The 21,755-nt window shown below is 39.8% G+C and overlaps 1 protein-coding gene across 2 annotated transcripts in view; it reads right to left on the bottom strand.

The window, feature by feature from the left end:
• Positions 1-1,337: 1,337 nt before the first annotated feature.
• Positions 1,338-21,755, bottom strand: part of TRIM36 (tripartite motif containing 36) — a 36,018-nt gene continuing 15,600 nt past the window's right edge. For both annotated transcript variants that reach the window (XM_072840589.1, XM_072840590.1), the window contains exons 5-10: positions 15,933-16,028; positions 12,650-12,903; positions 12,304-12,428; positions 8,887-9,177; positions 5,600-5,897; positions 1,338-3,508 (exon numbers count right to left, since the gene is read on the bottom strand). In XM_072840589.1, coding sequence (XP_072696690.1) covers positions 3,154-3,508; positions 5,600-5,897; positions 8,887-9,177; positions 12,304-12,428; positions 12,650-12,903; positions 15,933-16,028 — 1,419 coding nt within the window. In that variant the 3' untranslated portion in view covers positions 1,338-3,153. The remainder of the gene's footprint in view (positions 3,509-5,599; positions 5,898-8,886; positions 9,178-12,303; positions 12,429-12,649; positions 12,904-15,932; positions 16,029-21,755) is intronic.

The following is a 21,755-nucleotide window of genomic DNA, read 5'->3' on the forward strand; positions in this document are numbered from 1 at the left end:
ACATCTGCATCCCTAGAGAGCCCTGGCTGAGTGGCTTCCAGTAGCATTTGGTCAATAGGCAGCACCAACAGATCCAACAAAGGGATTTCTGACTCCTTATCCTGGCGATGCATCTCAGGGATTAGCTGCCTCCCACAGTGAGCCCAGCTCCCAGCAAGGAAGCCTTCCTTAATGTCTCTTTCTCCCCCAACATCTAGGAACATGATCTCCCCTGGCCATCCTTGCTCTGGAGGCAGTCATGGCTTCTGGCTGTGGGTAGTCTTACCAAGGCCTCACCGTTACTTGTTCTTCAAGGTGGCTCACATCTCTAAGTAACCCTCTCATTAATATTTCAACTGAACCCTCCAGGCCAAATGCTATTTCCTGCCCCAACTCTGACCAGTTCGCCATCTCCAAGCCTTTTTAGGCAACTTGTTCTCTCTACCCAGCACACGCTTCACTCAGCTCTTTGTACAGCCAGCTCCTTCCAGTGGTGTCAAACTTCTAGTGCCTCCTCAGAAGGGCTTCCCTAACCAGAGTCTACCAGAGCCCATTCTTCCAACACTCTCTAGCACTTTCCACTTCCTCCAAAGGAAGCTCCTAAGAGCAGGAACTTGGGTGGGCAGTCTTGTTCACCTTGTATCCAGTATACCACACAAAACAGCAGGAGTTTTTGTAAATAAAGGAACTGGGTTCCAAATCAAACTTAACTAAATTCCTTCAAGTTTATTTGTGAAAGGCAAGAGAGTCCCCAGAAAAATGTCAGTTCTCAGGATGTTAGTTGCAATAAGCACGTGAAGATCCTTTAAAAGGAATGCACACCTGCCTTGTAGAACAATTTCTTCAGCGTATTCTTGCCTTTAACAGTTCTCCACTTTTTGTAGCAATGCCACGATCAGTGATATTCCCACACGGGACACACTCCTGGGGTCTAATCAGATGACGACCTAGAGTGTTTTCAATGCCTCGGAGATAGCTCTGATTCCTACTACTCTCCAGAAAGCAACTGCAAATATGAGAATTAAGTTATTATACAGTAACACAGGAATAGCCTGGAGCTGATTTTTTCTAAAAATTAAGACCCATCAAGCACAAATAACATTTAATTGCAACACACAACCACCAGAGCCCAAAGGCCCAAGAGTATGAATGTGACCTAAAGGAAAACTCATCTGATCAAAAATCTGATTACGGAGCAGAAAAGGAATAGGAGACAATCTGATCAATTAGCTGAAGTAAATGAATTTTCATGTTAAGCTTTTCTAATGATCACTTCGACAAGAATTAGAGCTAAATACATGCCCCAAATAATTTTACGTAAAATCTTAGCTCTAAGTTAATATATTCAGCTGAACACGTCTTATCAATGATTTTATTTCCATTTTCCACATAAATATACTGAGAATTCCCAGAATGCAGCTCAATAATTACATGTATTTCAATTTTTATTAAAAATGAAAGAAATCCAGGAGAATTATTTCTATACAACTATACAATGTTTTACGTGCCTTCCCTATTCCTATTAAAGCTTTATGTTTCAAATGTCTACATGATATGTGCTTACACAGGCTTGAGATTCAAACTTTATCACACACATGACATTAGCAGCCTTAATGCACAATCACCCACATAACACAGTGTATGTGTTTAGTTCAGCCTGTCATAAAGTGCTATTCATTGGTGGGAAAGTAACAAAGCCTACTCAATACTGAACTTCACCACAGTATTTCCTACTTGAGTTGGGGGAAGAAAAGCTAATTTGATGCTACCAGCCTAAGTAATAGATTTCCATTTAAAAATACATATGAAAAACAAATAAGGAAACCAAATAAGGCCTGAGGTTTTGGTTGGTCTATCAAAACAGATCAAAAGCATTTCAAAATCATTAGTGCTATGATATATAAAAGTCTAGTTTCTGAACGTTTTAATGTCCAAAAAATGAGCAGTCTAAATAAAAACCATCTAAGTTAAAGACACCTTTCAAAAATGAATGTAAAATTTCAATTAAAATATTAATTCTGCAAATCAGAACTTTTAAAAGGGTACAGTCCTATGATTTTTGTTATTATTCCTCAACAACTAGATTTGTATTTTACTTACTTTTACAAAAGCTTATTACCAATGGACCACAGAAAATAACATCCAATGACCAGTTACTCTACATTTTAGAATAATTTAATGACATTAAAGATATATCATGAACTTTCCAAACATGTAAACATAAAACAGGACAATCTGATATATAATAATGGTGCCAAAAAATGAAAATCATAGGACACGATAAGAGAGCAAAAGAACAACTATGCCAAATATCAGTGTATCTTCACTACTATTTGTGAAAAATAAATTATTTGGTATTTTCATTGAGTAAGTAGCTCAGATATTTTCACTGAGTAAGAAAAACTGAAGAGAAATTTTAATGAAGTGAGAAGTTTTGTGTGTTAGCCAAGAACTTTTGTGTTTCCTGCCAAAAACAAAAACAAAAACAAAACCATGTTCAACTACACATGCAGGAATGGGCATCACAGCTAAGGAAACTCTTAAAAATATCCTTAAAAATACAATTTGTAGTCTTAAAAGAAAAAAAAAACAATATTCATTTCCCAGGGAATATACTCTGAATCTCAGTTATACACCTCAAAATACAGAATTCTCCATTTAAATATACTACCGTTTCTCTGGTCTTTTTACCTATCTCTAACTTGTTTTCCTATGAAAAACATATGCAAGACACAAGGCTAAGTACTAATTTCTATCCATAAGGCATCTAAAAAATATCTTTTTTTAAAGACAAACATGATACAAAATGAAAAACCAAACACAACACAAAAACATAATAATAAATACTTTTGAATCCCTTCCCCGCCCTCAAAAAGAAATGTGCCTATCAGCAACATGGCTGACATAAATAAATTAGATTTCCTGTTCATAAAAAAAAGAAAGACAATCCAGTTACAGTCAACCAGGAGAGTGTCTTGACTCCCATGGCTTGTGAAAGGCAGGACAATGACACGGAAAAGGCAAAACTGTTTAGGGTTTCTGATTTAAGAAGAAACACACACACAAACAAGTGTGGTCACAGACTACTTAGATGATATGTAATTAGTTACGAAGGTTACACCAAGGCATTATTCTGCTCCTCTCTTCCACCCTAAGTCACATCAGATGCTTAATCTACATGTGCTCTTGGTATTCTAGATACTTTGCCGTGATGGGTTCCTCAAGTTGAATTCCTCCACTGCCCATTAATGCAAATGCTGGGTACATTGTGTGCGAACAGTCCACCTGACGCTCATAAAGGCATTTCATGTGATCCATGTCATAGAAAGCCACTCTGCCTTTATCATAGTCAAGGAAAATCCCTATACTTGTTGGCATGGGAAGAACCCTATTCTCAGGTTCATTGGCAGAAGTGGCTGACTTGGGTATGAAAAACTTCTTCATGCCTATGGTGACCAGAGTGAACGGCTGGGAAGAATCAAAGCAGGCATCTTCACTTCCGCTGTCATGGCCGCTGTCTTGCTCATATCTAGAACACAATACACAAAGCAGTCTTAGCTGTGTCGTCATCCACAAAGCATTTTCATGAGATAATACACATTGCTTTGAAATTAGACTGTGTGTCAAAAACTCTCTATTAAAACACAAATCAATTAAAAACATCTGGACTACGCATTGCCATTTAGAAATTATACCAGAGACTCAGCCCCAAATTTCCTGTCATGAAATATCATAAAACATCTCTATATACATGCAGATAAGAAAAATAATAAAAACCTATAAAATAATTCAAGACTCTGGCCTATCAAAAATGAACTAGGGGAGGGATGCCTGGCTGGCTCAGGCCGTGGAGCACTGGACTGTTGGTCTTGGAGTAATGAGTTCAAGCCCCACATTGAAAGTAGAGATTCTTTAAAATAAAATAGATAATAATAAAATGGGGGGAGAAAACTGAAGGGAACTGTCACAGATTAAATTAAATGTGTGCCCTAATGCAAGGAATTACCAACTTAGAGTGAAATACAAAACAATGCAGGAGAAAAAGTCATATTTCATGGTCCTAAAGACCCTATTTCTGGATTGGGATTTCTACATGGATCTAGGTAAGCAAGCAGGAAGGTTTCTTTCCCAATATCATACAACAGTAGCAGCTTATATAAATTTTTGATACAAAGGTTCTTCCATTTTCTTCTTATGCATAGTTTACTTTTTATATATTTGTAATTATACTAAATCAATGCTTTTATTTATTTTTTTAATCTTATTTTTATTTTATTTTTTTTAATTTTTATTTATTTATGATAGTCACAGAGAGAGAGAGAGAGAGAGGCAGAGACACAGGCAGAGGGAGAAGCAGGCTCCATGCACCGGGAGCCCGACGTGGGATTCGATCCCGGGTCTCCAGGATCGCGCTCTGGGCCAAAGGCAGGTGCCAAACCGCTGCGCCACCCAGGGGTCCCTAAATCAATGCTTTTAATTGGGTTTTCTCACTTCTAATATTTTTTCTCACTTCTGGTATTTCCGATGTTACAAGCTCTTTAAAACATTATTAATACTAATATTCTATCAATATTCTAGGCCTGTGGTACTATGTTTAATTAACCATGTCCTGGTTACAATTTCTCACACTTGTGCCAAAAGCTTTTTCTATCAACTCAGATGATTAACTGGGGATTCTGTTCACACCAGGGGTCAAACATTATCTACGTGGGCCAGTAGACCTTATACCATCTAAAACAACAAAACCATATGAACTCAGTCAAATTAACCAATCTCTTAAGAAACTGGAATTCTTTGATGTGGAAACCTGTTTACCATGACCCAATTTTATCAAGTACTTACAGGGGCGTTTAAAGAAATTGTGTCCCATAACACAAGAACAAATTCTTATCAATTCTGAACTATGCGGGGGCATCTGGATGGCTCAGTGGTTGAACTTCTGCCTTCAGCTTAGGATATGACCCTAGAGTCCCAGGATCGAGTCCCACATTGGGTTCCCCGCAGGGAGCCTGCTTTTCCCTCTGCCTGTGTCTCTGCCTCTCTCTCTGTGCCTCTCATGATTAAATAGATAAAATCTTTAAAAAATTCTGAACTATGGCAACTAGAAGCACTTCACCATCCATGTGAGTAATTCTTATTACAGAATTAAGGTAACTGATACAAGAAACTTTGAAAATTTAAAACAGCAAGGCACAGTCAAGAGGTATCCAAAACAGGCTCAGTTCGTCATGGCACCAGAAATTAACCACTAAGTCTCATTAGTCACTGTGGGAATGTAAGCCAACCTGGCACGCCCAGAGCACCTGACTCTAAGGAATGCACTCCAACTGCAATAAGTAAACCCAAGTGGATTTCCTGTCTTGCTAAACACAGATATTTACTTTTATTGTATTTTTTAAATTTTATTTATTTATTTGTGAGAGACAAGGAGAAACAGGCTCCATGCAAGGAGCCCCATACGGGACTAGATCTCAGGACTCTGGGATCACGCCCTGAGCCAAAAGCAGACGCTCAACTGCTGAGCCACCAAGGCAATCCCAGATATTTACTTTTAAAAGAATCATCGAAAAAAAAAAAAAAAAAAAGAATCATCGAATTCTAGATCAGTACAAGAACCTACCTTGGACTAACTGCATCCCGGGGAGACCGGAGCCACTCCTGTAGCTTATCACTGGAAGCAACTCCTGCTTTTACCAGGTACGAATACGGCTCCACACGGAAGGCCCAGAAGTGCTTCCCCTTGGTAATCCCAACGTCTCCAATGATATAGTCCAAGCTTGTGTAATAACCCACTTGGATTCGCTCCGCAGCGAGCAGGAGATTAAACCCGGCTCTGCTCTCCACGCGGTCTCTCTTCAGGTTCAGCAAGAGGTGTTCATTATTATAGCCACATTTCTCATCAAAGAGGAAACTGAAAACTGTAAAGAGACCTTAAAATTAGCCTGATCACTACGTAATTGCATTTCTGTAATTGGTGGTTAACACGATCGGGCTCTGAACCAGAAATGTCTGAAAAAGCTGTGAAGAGGCATGTTTCACAATACCCTCGACAAACTGTGACAAACCAAATCCCTGACTGGGAAATCACTTCCAATAGATTCTCTCTACCTGAACGTCCTCAGAAATATCAAAAGGCAGAAGGAAGTATTTTAAGCATATGAGAAAACCAATGAGTGTGGTTCCTTGCAACAGTTACAGATCTCTTCTAAATATTTTACAAGTGGATCTGTCCCTTTTCTCCTTAAAACGAGGGGTTGTACATTTTCATAATTATCAATACATTTTCCTAAACATGTATTCCACATTTTATAAATTTGGAAAACATGAGCAATTGTGATAGAGGCTTTTCCTTATCCATCAACATGGCAGACATGAGACATGGTGCATGGTATTTTAAAAAGGCAAAAGTTTTGGGGTTAGAGAGATGAGTTTTAATTCCTGCTCAAGGATTTAAATGGAGTTTTTTTTTAAGATTTTATTTATTTACTTGACAGAGAAAAAGTGAGCATGAGCAGGGGAAGAGGCAAGCAGAGGGAGAGGGAGAAAAAGATGCCCCAGTGAGGAGGGAGTCCAATGCAGGGCTCGACCCCAGGACCCTGGGAATCACGACCTGAGCCAAAGGCAGACACTTAACCCACTAAGCCACACAGGCGCCCCTTAAATGGAGTTTAACAGAACTTTCAATTTCTTCAACCACAGATTGGACATAATGCCACTCTCCTGAGTCTCTATCAACTCATATCCATTAAGCAAGGACATTGGCTGTTAGCCCCAAAGTGGAAACAATTCAAAAGTCCATCAACACATGAATAGATAAATCCAAACAGTAGAATAGTATTCAGCCTAAAAAGGCAAGAAATTCTGGTTCATGCTTCAACATGGTTGAAGCTCCAAATATGCCAGGCACAGAAGGATTATTAGATCCACTTCTATGAGGTACAGACAATGAAGAATTATTATCAATCCACTTCTATGAGGTACAGGCAACTCATAAAGACAGAAAGTAGAAAAGAGGCTCCCAGGCTCTATGGAGAGGAGGGATGGGGAGTTTGTGTTTACTGGGCACAGAGTTTCATCTGGAAAAAATGAAGACATTCTAGAGATGTGAGTGGTGGTGGCTCTACAACACTGTGGATGTACTTAATGTCACAGACCTGTACTCTTAAAAATGGTCAAAATGGTAATTTTTAACTGTATCATAATTTAAAAAAAAAAGTCTACAAAGCAAGCTAAAGTCATTCTCCATACGTAGGCTGACCATTCTTCCTGGTAATGTCTGCTGTCCTGCCATAATAATTCCTGCTTCCAATCTCAAGCCTCCCCATTTGCAAATTTTTTTTTTTTAAGATTTTATTTTTTTATTTGATAGAGAATGTGCGCACATGCACAAATAGAGGGGAGGGACAGAGGGAGAGGGAGAAGCAGGCTCCTCACTGAGCAGAGTCAGACGCAGGACTCGACCCCAGGGCCCCGGGATCATGACCTGAGCTGAAGGCAGATGCTTAACCAACGGAGCCACCCAGGCACCTGGCAAAATATATTTTAATGGTCTCCCAATTCACACAGCTCCTCTCAGAGAAAAGCTAATCAACTTTGGGGGCACCCGACTGGCTCAGTCAGTGGAGCATGCAACTCTTGATCTCAAGGTTGTGAGTCTGAGCCCCACAGTGGGTGTGGAGATTCCTTAAAAATAAAATATTAAATTAAAAAAAAAGACAACTTTGAACATGTCCTTTCTTGCTTCCCCTTCCACATCACTATTTAAAACAGCAGCTACTTCCAGGTTTTTTTTAATTCCACTTTCAGTCAGAGAGCTGAGAAAAGAAAGGGGAAACTGAATAGATGATAAAAGGCAAATTCATTTAATATTTGCAAATCCATCCTCAGACTCTACTGGATTTTATTCAAATTGAAGGAAGACAATTTTAGCCACCCCTAATTTGTATCTGTATTCTCTTTTTTTTTTAAATTGGCCACAACGTGCATGAAAAACAAGTAGTGGTCAGTCTGCTATGGACAAAAGGGGAAGGAAAGACAAGAGTGTACAAAAGACGGCACATAAAGCCACTAAACCCAGGCAGGGGCAATAGAGTCTCAGATCCAACTGGAAGCACCTGGCAGGCAGTGACAACAGGCCACGGTGTCTTCCTGCTAAAGCAGAACAAGCACAGCCTTGGTTTTGCGTGTCCTTTGTCTATGGAGACCCTGCGGAGAGCCACCCACCTGGCGATTCTCATTCTATAAAAACCCACAGGCGGAAAAAAAAAAAAAAAAAAAAAAAAAAAACCCACAGGCGCTCTGTAAGGAACAGCAGTGGTTTCTGACTCGGAAGGCAGGGGAAGTGGGTGGGTGTGGGGACTCTAAGTGTGGGAGGCACAGCTACCACGTGGTTCTCATAGATGCCCTTCACCCCCACGGGCCGGGAATCGCAGAGATAGAAAATCCGGACAGGTCAGAAGGAGGTTAAGTGAAATATGAAATAGTGTTTCATATTAGAACAGTAATTTTTCTACAAATCTACCAGGGTCTCGGTTATAGCTTTCTATCAGCTTATCAGAAATATGGAATTATACTATTTAAACTTGTAAGGTGGCACTGATGCTATTTTAATCTCAAATTAATAGCCCCACTCAGTCAAATGACTTCATGTTTTTCTATTATCTGAGGTCAGGCCAAACTCGAATCCTGTTCCCAGCCTGTCTGGTGAAATTCATGTATTCGGTCTATTTCTAAATCCTTGCTGAGGATGCAATCTATTTTCTAGGTTTTTTTTTTGTTTTTTGTTTTTTTTTTAACACACAAGAGCTGGTTTTTCAACGCAGGTCTATCCAGAGGCACTGGCTAGGTTATTTTTTTATCAAGGTCCTTCCAACTCTCTGGCATTTTGATTCCCAGTATTCGCAATACCTGGAGCTGGTGGAGTATGAAGAATCAGCTCCCTGCTGCAAGGACTGCAGATTGAACCCTTGTAGGCTCTTACTCTGAAAGCATAGTTACAATTGCTTTCCAGATCTGAAATGACTTTACTGGTGCCACACACTTCTATCTCGTTCCAAGACAGCATTTCTTCATCTCTGTTAATCTTCCGATATTCGAGGACATAGCTATCAGCTTTATCCTTTTCTGGATGGTACCAATTTATCAGAGCATTGTTATAAACTTTGCTCTGTTCCTCGTTGATCTCTGGCACGTCTATGCCTGAAAGTGTTAAGAAACAAAAAATGTTAAAATATCGATACATATTGGAATCTGGACATTCCTCAATAAAAACGAGGTACTGACAATACTTCAGTCATTTCTGTACTGTCCAAGTGTTTTCCAAATTTGCAATACTATGTATCAGAGAAAGAGTAATTCTGGCGATGTACAACAGCATGGATGGATCTTGTGGACCTGCAAACTGAAATAAGCCAGACATTGAGAGACATAATACTAACTGCATGATGCCACTCCATGAGGAATCTAAAAGAGCTGGATTCACAAAATCAAAGACTGGAATGCTGGCTGCCAGGGGCTGGGGTGAGGGAGAAATGGGCAGGAATTAATCAGGAGGCATAAAGTATCAGTCAAGCAAGACGAATAAACTTTAGAGATTTCAGTACTCAGTCAACAACACTATATTCCACACTTAGAATTTGTTAAAAGAACAGATCTCAAGGCAAGTACTCCTCCCACAAAATTTACAATGACAAACAATAAGCAATAAGGATTTTTAAAGATATATTTAGGTTGATAACTGAAAGGGTGAAGGATGAAAAGACAAAAAAAGATTCAGTTTCAGCTTTACATGTTATATTAATTCTGAAACACCATAAATTAAAGTTTTTAAGCATTTGCCTTTAACTTCCACTTACTAACAGCACCAGACTTGACATTTTTAATCTGTGTCCTATAATAAATATTTTTTAATCTAAGTTTGGTGAGTATAACAAAGTTCAGTGAAACATTATACACAACTTTCATATTTTCTTCAAAGAGTTGTAAAGCAATTTAATGAATTTTTCTTGGCATAAACATGATACATAATATTTTTTTGTAAGAAAATCAGAAACTTCATAAAACACACTTTAAGTAACCTGAAGATAATCACTACAATAATTTTATACAGATCCTGCCAGTTCTTTTCTCCCAATGGCATTATGCTCCATGGCTATATCAACATTTTAACAATTTTCAGAAATATGTTTCTAGTTTTTTTTTTTTTCATGAAAAATACAATACAAAAAGTATCGCAGCTGAAGCTTTGTGCATATGCATAATCCCTTCCATAGAAGAAATTCCAATAAGCTTAACTGCTTGGGACAAGCTATAAAAGTCACACACACATAACACATATTTATATCAAATGAGAGATTCTATGAAATGAAAATAAAAGTCTCCCTCTGGCCTCCCCCAGACATATATAAGCAAAAGAGAAGCATGTCTGGATATGGTACATTCATGCAACTGAATGTTCTACAGCTATAATGAGATCTGGAAAGTCATTCAAAATATATTTGGTGGGGGAGGGGGAAAGCTAGTTAAAAAATAACATGACTTGTATACTCCACCCCACACCCCTTTCTTTTCTTTTTTTTGAAACATAGCTTACTAAAAAATGTGCATGCAGGAAAACAACGAGACCATCCATCAGTCAGAAGCTGGGTAACTACTTTTCATCCTCATCCATCCACTCTGCTGGTTCTTTTGGTTAGACACTGGTCTAACCCAAGATCAACCTTCACCATCATCCTTCCAAGGACTGTTTTTGGGATCCCCCCCCCGCCCAGGGGAGATAGGACCTTGTACTCCTAAATAAACTGGCTTGTATATGGAAAACAATTCAAGTTTACATTACATGAAGAAGAATCAGCATTTGAAAGAGTAACAAGTACAGATATGGGAAAACAAGATTGTCATAATAAACAAGACAAGCACATATCCAGGGGTGCCTAGTGGGCTCAGTCAGTTAAGCAACTGGCTCTTGATTTCAGCTCAGGTCATGATCTCAGGGTCCTGGGATCCATCCACATGTCAGGCTCCTCACTCAGTGAGGAGTCTGCTTGAGGATTCTCTCTCTCTCTCTTTCCCCCTCTGCCTCTCCACCTCATTTGTGTGCTATCTCTCTAAAATAAATCTTAAGAAAAAAAAAAGATAAGCACATATCTGCAAGAAGATTCAGGTATAGATTCGAAAGAAAGTCAGTCATAATAATAATCCTTTAGAGTTTTTAGCTTTAAAACTTTCTTTCCCCCCTTTTTTTAAAGTAGGCTCCACTCCCAGCATGGAGCCCAATGTGGGGCTTGAAGTCACAATTCTGAGATCAAGAGCTAAGATCAAAACACTCTAACTAAACCCCAAGTGCCCCAAGAATTTTTAACTTTTAACGGGACAAATTTCCTCCAGGTGACTGTACAAATCTACACATTGATACCTCTACAGTCATCAAACTCTATACTATTCTAAGGACTATTAATTATCCACCATAAGAGAAATTGGAGGAAGATATGAACAGGGTGAGAAGGGAAAAAGTAAAGGAAGACCTCCCTGCTGGGGAACAGCAAAACACAAGCATAAGTGAGTGCTATGGACCCAAAATTCATATGCTGGGGTTCTAATCCCCAGGACCTCAGAATGTGACTTTATTTGGAGAAAGAAGTCTTTAGAGGTAATTAAGTTAAAATTAAGTCACAAAGATGGGCCCTAATCCCACCATGACTAATATGACTGATATCCTCAGGAATAGAAATTTCAGAAGACCATGTGAAGGCTCTGGAAGGTGGCCATCGGCAAGTCAAGGAGAGAGGCCTCAGGAGACACCAGCCTGCCATCACTTCTGTTGTTTAAGGCATGCCGTCTGTGGAATTTTGTTTCGGCAGCACTAACAAACTAACACAGGTAAACACACATCTCAGAGTCAGTTTTAGCCTGGAGACATCATTTCTAGGTCTCCGCCCTAGAGAAACTCACGAACATGTGCAGAAAGTAACACTGATGAAGATGCTCAACACAGCAGTTGTTTACAAAGGAGAAAGAAGAGAAACGAATGGTCTCTCGGGAAGGAAACGATTTCTATACCGAAATACAATGAACAGCTAAAATATAGACCAGAACTCCGTGTAGTAACAAATATCTTCAACTTCATTTTTTGAACAATTCACAAAAGGGATGCACATGCAACGTGATGCCATTTAGACAGTGTTTAAAAACCACACAAGCCAACACAATATACTTTCTGTGCATAAAAACACGGTCTTTCGTACTGTCAAACCGAAGCATGTGTTTATCCCACATCACGAGAACCCAGATTACAAGAGCAAGCTTTTGCAGTCATCTCAAACTTACCACTAGAGAAGAAAGACAATTCTCCAAGAAGTTCTGTTTGTTTAGATGTATTAACAACATAGTCTTCAAAAGAAGTCTGAGCCGCAGGTCTAAAGCTCTTCAAAGATTCCGTAGCTTTCTGTATTCTGCAGACAGATACAGTTTATATAAAAATAACTCGTTAAAAGGCCAGACTAAACATCTGCAATGTGATTAAAACAAAACAAAACACTTTGCTCTTCACATGCAGGTTAAGTGTGCAGCAGGTGTGCGCATAGAGCGCAGCCTTAGGAACCCCTGAGAGTTTGGGATGAAACAGAGCATTTAATGACATTGCCATGGAGATTCTAAATCCAAAGCAACATACCTGAGGTGGAGTTGTTTCGCTGTCTGCACGAAACAGGACTGATCTGTCTCCTTCAGCACTTCTTGGGCATAGCCCACAAGCCCATTGTTCTCTAGAAGCCCCTGATACTCTTCCACTTGAGTCTGAAATTTGTCTAATCTTAGTTTCTTAGAAGCATCAATTGCCTTCAAGACAGATGATTTCCTCTCTTCTAGAATTTCAAAGAGCTTTTCAAAATGTGTGATGGCTTCTTCTTTCGCTCTTTCTCCGTTACACTATTATTAAACAAGCAAAGAGTTACCTCATCTGCTAAATCCGAATGTCTTTTCTCAAAATAACCAACATTTAATTTTGTCTGAGTCTGACATCTTCAGAACAATAATTTGGCATCAACTACACGGAGCAGGGGGCATGATCACCAGCTTTTATTTAGACATCCTTTCTAATTTTGTGATACTGTACTCTCCGCAAGTTTTACTCTCCAAAGTTCACCAATAAACAAATAAACAACCTGCAACATTGTATACAAGGGAACTGGAGGCAGAAATTAACTGATTTAAACAAAGACACAGTATAACACAATTCTGGAGTTTTTAATTGATTTTTAAAATATTTTTTATTTTATTTAAAACAATTTTTTTAGTTTTTGATCTCTAATTCAGGTTACTTTTGACCTTTTCTATGCTTTTTCAATTTTTTAAGAAAAATGTTAAATCACAGCTATGACACTCAAGAAAATGATGTCCTTTAACTAAGAAGAGTGTGACTCTTCTCTTTGAATTGATAGAATTGAATTAGAATTAAATCCTGTGTGACTTTATGCAAACTATGGAACTTCTGTATGCTTAAGTTTTCCTCTTCTGAAAACAGGGGATGAGAGAAGCCATTTGGGTTTTAAGGAGGGGGTTGTGGGGGGTTTTGTGTTTTTTTGAAAAGATTTCATTTATTCATTCATGAGAGACACAGAGACATAGGCAGAGAGAGAAGCAGGTGCCCCGAGGGGCGCCCAATGCGGGACTCAATCCTAGCACCCCAGGATCACGACCCAAGCCAAAGGCAGACACTCAACCACTGAGCTACCCAGGCATCCTTGGGCTTTTTTTTTTTTTAAGACTGAAAAATATTATTTACATAAAATGCCCACCACAATGGCACATACACTGTACACACACAGTATTATTATACTCACTGTGCACGCAGCTCTTCCTCTACTTTGTCATAAAATGACCCTGTTTGTAGTGCTTATGAAACATTTTGAATGTCCATAAAATCAGAGACCAACTTGATTTTGAAAATAAGACCAGCAGAGCACACATATGCCACCATCATCACAGACCCATAAGCAGCAGCCAACAGAAAAAAAAAAAATGTCTTCAAACACATTCTTAAAAGCTGACAACATATGGAAGAAGTGCATTGTGCACTTTCCAATGGCTTCTGGCCAACATTTCTAATGAAAGGAAATTTTTTCCAGATTCCCTTCTCTGCTTCCTAAACCCAACAGGCAAAAAAAAAAAAAAAAAAAAAATTTAAAGGGTGGGCAGGAGGGAAAGAAGGTTGGGGGACAGAGGGTGGTGACATTTTGGTAGCTGAATTTCAGTGATACATCACAATATTAAACTCAAAAGATCATTGCACACAGGTAAAAGGGTGATTTTTTTCCAGCTAAGTGTAACTATATAGAAAAAAAAAGTGTCGCAGTCCTCACCAAGTAAAAGTCAAGAATGCAGACCAATTCTCCAGTGTGTGAAAGATTCTTGCTAACAGAGGTAGCTTAGGTCAAAGGTACATAAGAAAGCTAAAAATGTCTCCGGGATCTCAAGGACTTGATGTCTGCATGAATACTGATGGGAGAGTTCCTCAGTTTTCAGCCTACTGAATCACAAACTCAGCAATGGGTACTGAGGATCCCTTGTTTCAGGGATACAGCATGACTGAGGACCAGTAGTAAAAGAAACCTAAAATGACCAAAGATTCAATCCTTGAAGCAACCTCCTATGGAGGTGATTACCTGCCAAGGGCTGGGGGGTTGTACCACATGTACCACAGTGAGAGAGCTGGTCCATCAGACAAAAAGAAGTACAACAAAGTCCCACTTTGCAAGTACATGGAAAAACAACTTACTCAGCCTGGGTAATGCAATCAGCCAGTAGCAGAAAAAGAGTATTAAGAACAAGAGCAATGCTGGCGATATGGCACTAATTTGCATAATTTCCCAATTTTTTTCCACTCATTTTGGAAAATAAAATTTCAAGCAATTAACAGTCTCATACTAGCCAAGATATTTTCATATTTCATTGTAACTTCTAAAGTGACCAGGAGTAATGGCTCTTCAGTTATTTCAAAGAGATAAAAGAAACAGGCAGCAAAATCAATGCAGAGTATTTGGAATTTTAAAACAACCCAGTCCTTATCCTCTTTTACTTGATTTTTAAAATGCTGTCAATTTTCTCCATTTTTAATTGAAATATATAATATACAAACAGAAAAAATGTATATTTAAGTATGGAGATCGACCAATCTTTGCAAACACACACATGTAGCCCACATCCCAGTAAAGTAAAGGAGTATTATCTGGATCCCAGACGCCATCCCTTAGAACCTTTCCAGACACCCACCCTTCCCCTCCTCACCTTTCAACAACGCCTATCCTGAATTCTAACAAGAAAGTCCAGTTTTACCTTTTTTGGTACTTTTTATAAAGGGGAATCACTAGTTGGTATTCCTTTGTCTCTGGCATCTTTCTTTCAATATTATTGCAAGATTTAGCTACACTGTTGCATAGAGTTGCAGATCTTCATTCTTACTGCTGATCATATTCCACTGCTGATGAATATTTGGATAGTTTCCACTTCTCAGCTATTAGACTGCAGCTATGAACATTCTAATGTTCATTCTAATGTGTGTCTTTTGACAAATGTGTCAGTTATACACTTGGGAACAGCAGCATTTTAAGTCAACATATATAGTATACTTTAAATGCAATCTGTTAATTTTGTACAATACAGATAAATTGCCAAAGCTATCATTCACGTTATGTCCCTACTTGTGAGATCGTAACCGCCACGTAAAGGGTTAGTCTTTCTCTCCCCTGTGCTTCAGTATCATTTAATCACCACCTCTATCAGCCACTGATCACACATTGTAACTTGTATTTTATACTTGTTTTCCTAGTCCCAGAAAAGCAGGGGTGAAATCTAATGCAACTCTGTACTCCCAGCTCATTTACTAGCCTCCAGATTTTACGAATGAATAAATTCTCTAGATGGATAAACAAAAATACGCAAACCAGTTTGTCACTTACCTCTGTTTCTTTCATTAGCAAGTTTAGTTCAGAAATTTGACTCTTCACCTGGCTCTCCTTGCCAATAAGGTAATCAATATCCTTTGAAAGTTTTTCCTGTTAGAACAGATCAGTAACACAAATAAGCAGAAATTTAACAAAGGCCCTGCAGATCTACCTTTCTTCCTTCTTTCCTTCTTTGTGCTTTTATTTTCTTACACACCACTCTTTCGCCTGTGATGAACAGGCAGTAAAATCAACCCTGACGAGTCTCGTTACTAACCCAGGGTTAACTGTTCCTGGCCTTGAGCATGGGAACCCGCGAATCTATGAGAGATGAGAAGCAGGCTGAGTAAAAGAATAAGGCAGTGATGCTCAGATGAGTCAAAAAAACAGAATACATAAATAATACATTTTTGTTGTCTTTTCATCATTCCCAGTGGTCCTAGGTTTCTAAGTAAATGCTAGAAGAGCAATTCAAATAGGATTGTCTTCCATCAGATTTTATAATTCATGCTTTCTCTGACCACACACACACACACACACACACACACACACACACACAAAGAACACAGACCCTTCCAAAATGAATTGCACATCTCAGCCCAGACTAGATATTCATTAAATAATCACACAAAATAATGAAAATATAGATTTATAAAAATAGAACTAAGCTTCCAGAGCTCACTGAAGAACTTATTTATAAAGTAGTTATTTTGAAGTTAGCCTGCTCACCATAGAGATAACATTGTGGGCTTTGGTACAATCCCTACTTTAACCCAGAAAAAAGAATGTGTGTGACTGAAGGATATTAAAAATACAAACAACCAACCCTTGAAGCACCATGGGGTACAAAGTTTTAAGAGACACATGCATGCAGAGTCTAAATCAGAACATCATCCAGAAAATGCCACCCAAGCTGGAGCCCTGACAAGAGGACCTGGGCATTTCTCAATCGTTGCTGCTGCTCTCAATTAAAGGGTGGGTAAGAAAAGAAGACCAGAGATCTAACTTTTTGGAATTCAAGAAGTAAGTCTCTACCTATATGGTTTCCCTCTTTTCTCATTTAGACCACGTGATAGAGTAAGAGAACATATGTTGAAATGGATATGACAGGCCCATGGCAGGACCAGTCTTCAATTCTCTGGAGCACCCAGTAATCAGACACACTGAGTTGCCTTGATGGCTCACTGCAGGGCCAGAAGAAGGACCCATGGGTAGAGGAATAAGATTCCTGAGGGCAGGATAGGACCAGAAAGAACCTGTGGGTGGTCAAGGACAGCAAGAGACATGAAATCTCATGTCTTGACTCACATTTTACAGATGAAGAAACCAGAGCTAAGTGCAGAGAGTACACAGTCAATACGAACTAGAAGGTTCCTCGCCATGCAATCCACCGACCATGATTCTGCAGGCTGAGAGATGCTTCCTTGGCACCAAGCTACAAGGGACAGGAGAGCCCCTGCAATGCCATCCCATCAGGCTCCTGCTGGGACCAAAGGTACAAGGGGCCAGGGGCTGTACCCCTTGTCACTACAGCAACAGAGGAGAACTGGGCCATTTCAAGTGACGTAGGGCTTGGTGGTTAGACAGCTTACGCCGGGAGTGCAGGATGGGCTGGAACAGGAAGGATGATGGAATTCAGGAACATGGAAAGTCAGAGAGCACGGGTGTTCACTGTCAGTGAGCAGTAAAGCTTAGGCAAGGTCTCCAGCCAACCATGGCCTTTAGCACCAGTCTTCTCTGTCCCCTCACAACGACCCAGTCTGTGTCAAGATGACATGTTGGTTTGGGTTTTTTTTTTAAGATTTGTTTTATTTATTTGAGAGAGACAGAGCATGAGCATGAACAGGGGAGAGATAGAGAGGGAGAAGCAGACTCCCAGCTGAGCAGGGAGCCCGATACAGGGTTCGATCCCGGGACCCGGAGATCATGACCTGAGTCAAAGGCAGATGCTTCACAGACTCAGCCACCCAGGCACCCCAAGATGACATATTTTAACCAATAATCAGTGTGTCCATTTATTCATAGGCCTCCAAAAGTATAAACACCAGACACTGATACTAGATGCTGAAAAGTGAAACATTAGCAGAAATGGTTCCCTCAGGAAATCCATCTAATAGGGGAATCAGTTTTAAATCCTTCAGCTATATTAGGGCCCCATTTCCCTAGGAACTGACCAAAAGCTAACTGCTCAAGGACTCCAAATTTGCTCCAAAGCCTTCCCCTAGGGCAGTGATTCTCAAAAGCTGGCGTGCAGCAGTCTCCCAAGAACTAATAAAGACCACAGAGGCCCAAGCCCCTCAAGGAGAACAGGGCCTCTAGTTTTACCAAGTGTTCCATGATTCCAGCACCCTCAAAGTCTGAGAACCACTGCCTCCTGCTTTTAGTAAGATCACTGATCCAAGGTACCCAAAGAAACAGTCAACAAAACAAAGGAGAAGGGAGAGAGAAAGGGAGAGAAATTCATTCATCAATCACACTGAATATCTCTCATATGAGCAAGCTAGGAAAATAATAAGTATGTTCCCTGCCCCCTTAGGACATATCATTTTATTTTTAAAATTTATTTATTCAAAAAAATTTATTTATTCATGATAGACACAGAGAGAGGCAAAGACATAGGCAGAGGGGGAAGCACGCTCCCTGCAGGGAAACTGATGTGGGACTTGATCCCAGGACCTCGGAATCATGACCTGAGCCAAAGGCAGACACTCAACCACTGAGCTCCTCAGGCTCCCCAGGACAGATCATTTTAAAGGTGATATCAGCCTTGTTATGTGTCTAAAAATGTTAAGAAGAAAATGATAAGAAGAAAAGGTATAGAATGATACATCTTGGTCAAGTGCCAAATGACTTCACCAAATATGGTAATGTTATATTCACCACAAATCTCACAAACCCCCCCAAAATACAGAAGCTGTATTACTTTCTCATTCAATGGGGACTGGTTCTAGGGGTGTTTACATTTTCTACATTTCTAAGTCTTAGTTTCCAATCATCTCATCATGATTAAAATCACAAAGTGACCCCCTTTCAGAAGAGATAACCGCACATGAACAATTATTAACTCTCTTCCAGAAATTAATGGAAATAAAGAAAAAATAAAAGTAGGAGAAACTCCTCAAGTAACAGTCTTCAGTAAAATGTCCATTAACTACTAGAAAGTGGACAACTGAAGGAAGATGAGCTAACAACCTTAATGAGAGCCTGTATAGTAGTGTGAGAAGTTGAAAAAATCCTAGAAAACCCACTAACACCCAAAGTTGGGAGAAGCAAGGTGTTGAGGTGGGACCAGAAGGAGAGAGAGACAGTAAATATCCAACTGTGATGCCTTTTTCAGGGTAAAACATAATTATGAACCTTAGCTGTTCAAACTGGCCAGAGGAGATAGTAAACATGGTTTCCTATGTTGGAAGGTGGAAAGGACTCCACATCAGTCCCTATTCTGGAAGAGCGAGGCCAATAAACAAAGACAAGCTACAAAAGAGATGGAACCATTCCATCTGAAGCGTGTGCACATGCGTGCAGGTGTCTTTCTATTTTGAGTTAACAAGGATGAAGTTCTATGGAAGCAAACACAAAAACAAAAAGCCAAGAAAACAGGTCTCATTGTAACAGAAGACTGCCAGGAGTACAATTAGCCGTCTCTGCTATTCACTATTTAGGCCAGTTCACTTGAAAGTGCTAGCGCTTTCCAAAATGGGAAGGGCACACTCAATGGAATAACTTGGTAAAAATTCCAAAGAGACACCAGACACGACAACACAGTCTACCTGTATTAAAAGCCAAATTGAACAGATGTAGATGGGAAGCCTGGCCCTGGCTTCAGTGGTTTCAACAAACAGCAGCAACAAGATGGACAAAGTTACTCCACCATGACAATCATTTTCCTTCTGTTCTTGCAACACACAAGTGTGTAAAAATGAAAACAGTATGGGGCGCCTGGGTGGCACAGTTGATTGAGCATCCAACTCTTGGTTTTAGCTGAGGTTGTGATCTCAAGACCATGGGATCGAGCCCCGTATCAGTCTCCATGCTCAGCAGGGAGTCTGCTTGAGTTTCTCTCCCTCTCCCTCTGGCCCTCCCCCCACTATGCTCTCTCTCTAAAATAAGTAAATAAATCATTTTTTAAAAATAAAAATAATATAAACGTGTATCATGTAGCCAGCCACCTGCTTAAAACCTAAAACCAAGTGAAAAGAAAGATCTAAGGAGATCATTTTTGGCAAATGTGTCAATCAAAATAAGTTTATCCTTACTAAAAAGTGAGTAAATTGAAAACCTCATTAGGGGGCCTATTGGGGAAAAAAAAGTCTGAAACATGAATAAGAAAAGTTAATAGCAGAGTGTAAAGAGTACTATCAAAGCTTTATCCCAGGTAGCAGAAAAAGAAATTTTGGATAGCTTGGATAAGACCAGAGGACTAAAAAATAGAACAAAAATATGTCAAAAGTTAAATTTAACTAGCAAACAATGGTAACACCATGGAGGCGGGGGCGGTGCACAAGTGAGTAACAAAGCCTGGATTTACTCTCCTACCAGGAGAAATTTTAAAACCTAACAGAATACATGAAATGGCTCTCAAGACGCTGGACATCAAGGAACGCCTGGGTGGCTCAGCGGTTGAGCATCTGCCTTTGGCTCAGGGTGTGATCCCAGAGTCCCAGGATCAAGTCCCACATCGGGTTTCCTGCATAGAGCTTGCTTCTGCCTATCTCTCTCTCTCTCTCTCTGTCTCTCTCTCTCTCCCTCTGTGTCTCTCATGAATAAATAAATAAAATCTTAAAAAAAAAAAATCCCTGAAGAGAGGGCAATAAGATGGGTCTATGGCCGTGCCCAGACACGGTTTCCTCCAAGGCCAGGATGGAGGAGAACTGAGATAGATCCTGGGTCTCCCATGAGTTGAGGAGACAAGGCTCAGAGTCCCGGGAGGCCAGAGCTTATAAAGCAAAATCCCTAAGAACAGAAAGTGACTACAATGGAATATTACTCAGCTATTAGAAATGACAAATACCTACCATTTGCTTCAACGTGGATGGAACTGGAGGGTATTATGCTGAGTGAAGTAAGTCAATCGGAGAAGGACAAACAGTGTATGTTCTCATTCATTTGGGGAATATAATAATAGTGAAAGGGAATATAAGGGAAGGGAGAAGAAATGTGTGGAAAATATCAGAAAGGGAGACAGAACGTAAAGACTGCTAACTCTGGGAAATGAACTAGGGGTGTTGGAAGGGGAGGAGGGCGGGGGGTGGGAGTGAATGGGTGACGGGCACTGGGGGTTATTCTGTATGTTAGTAAATTGAACACCAATAAAAAAAAAAAAAAAAAAAAAAAAAGAACAGAAAGTGACAGAAAGAACTCTGAAGATGCCCAAAGGGGCTTCCTGGCTTCCTTAGCAGAGTACTGATCAATTCCCACGTGTGAGGAAACTCTCAGAAGCCAGGGAAAGAATCACCCAGGAGGATTACAAGGAACAATTTCAGGGGCTCACACAAGGCTGGGAATACTGCCTGTGACTCACCAGCCAAACCAACCAAACAAACAAAAAACAAATTAAAAACCCTCAAAAAATGCCGACAAAACTCAAAATCCAAAGGTCACTGAAAAGAGTAAAATGAGAAGAGTAATCTGGTAAAATTGGCCTTAGACTGCTGCTCTGTCCTACCTAACAAAGGTTAAAAGACCCAACAAGGAACCAATTGTTCTGAGGTAACGTGACCACACATCAGAAGAAAACTCAAGAATATCTGTAGGATATAGAAGTATCTATGGCCCAACACGGTAAAATTTACAAAACTGACCTAGTAATGACATAGGTGACAGTTAGAAGACCAGGAC

This window comes from Canis lupus, chromosome 10, assembly GCF_048164855.1.
Source record: "Canis lupus baileyi chromosome 10, mCanLup2.hap1, whole genome shotgun sequence".
NCBI lineage: Eukaryota > Metazoa > Chordata > Mammalia > Carnivora > Canidae > Canis > Canis lupus.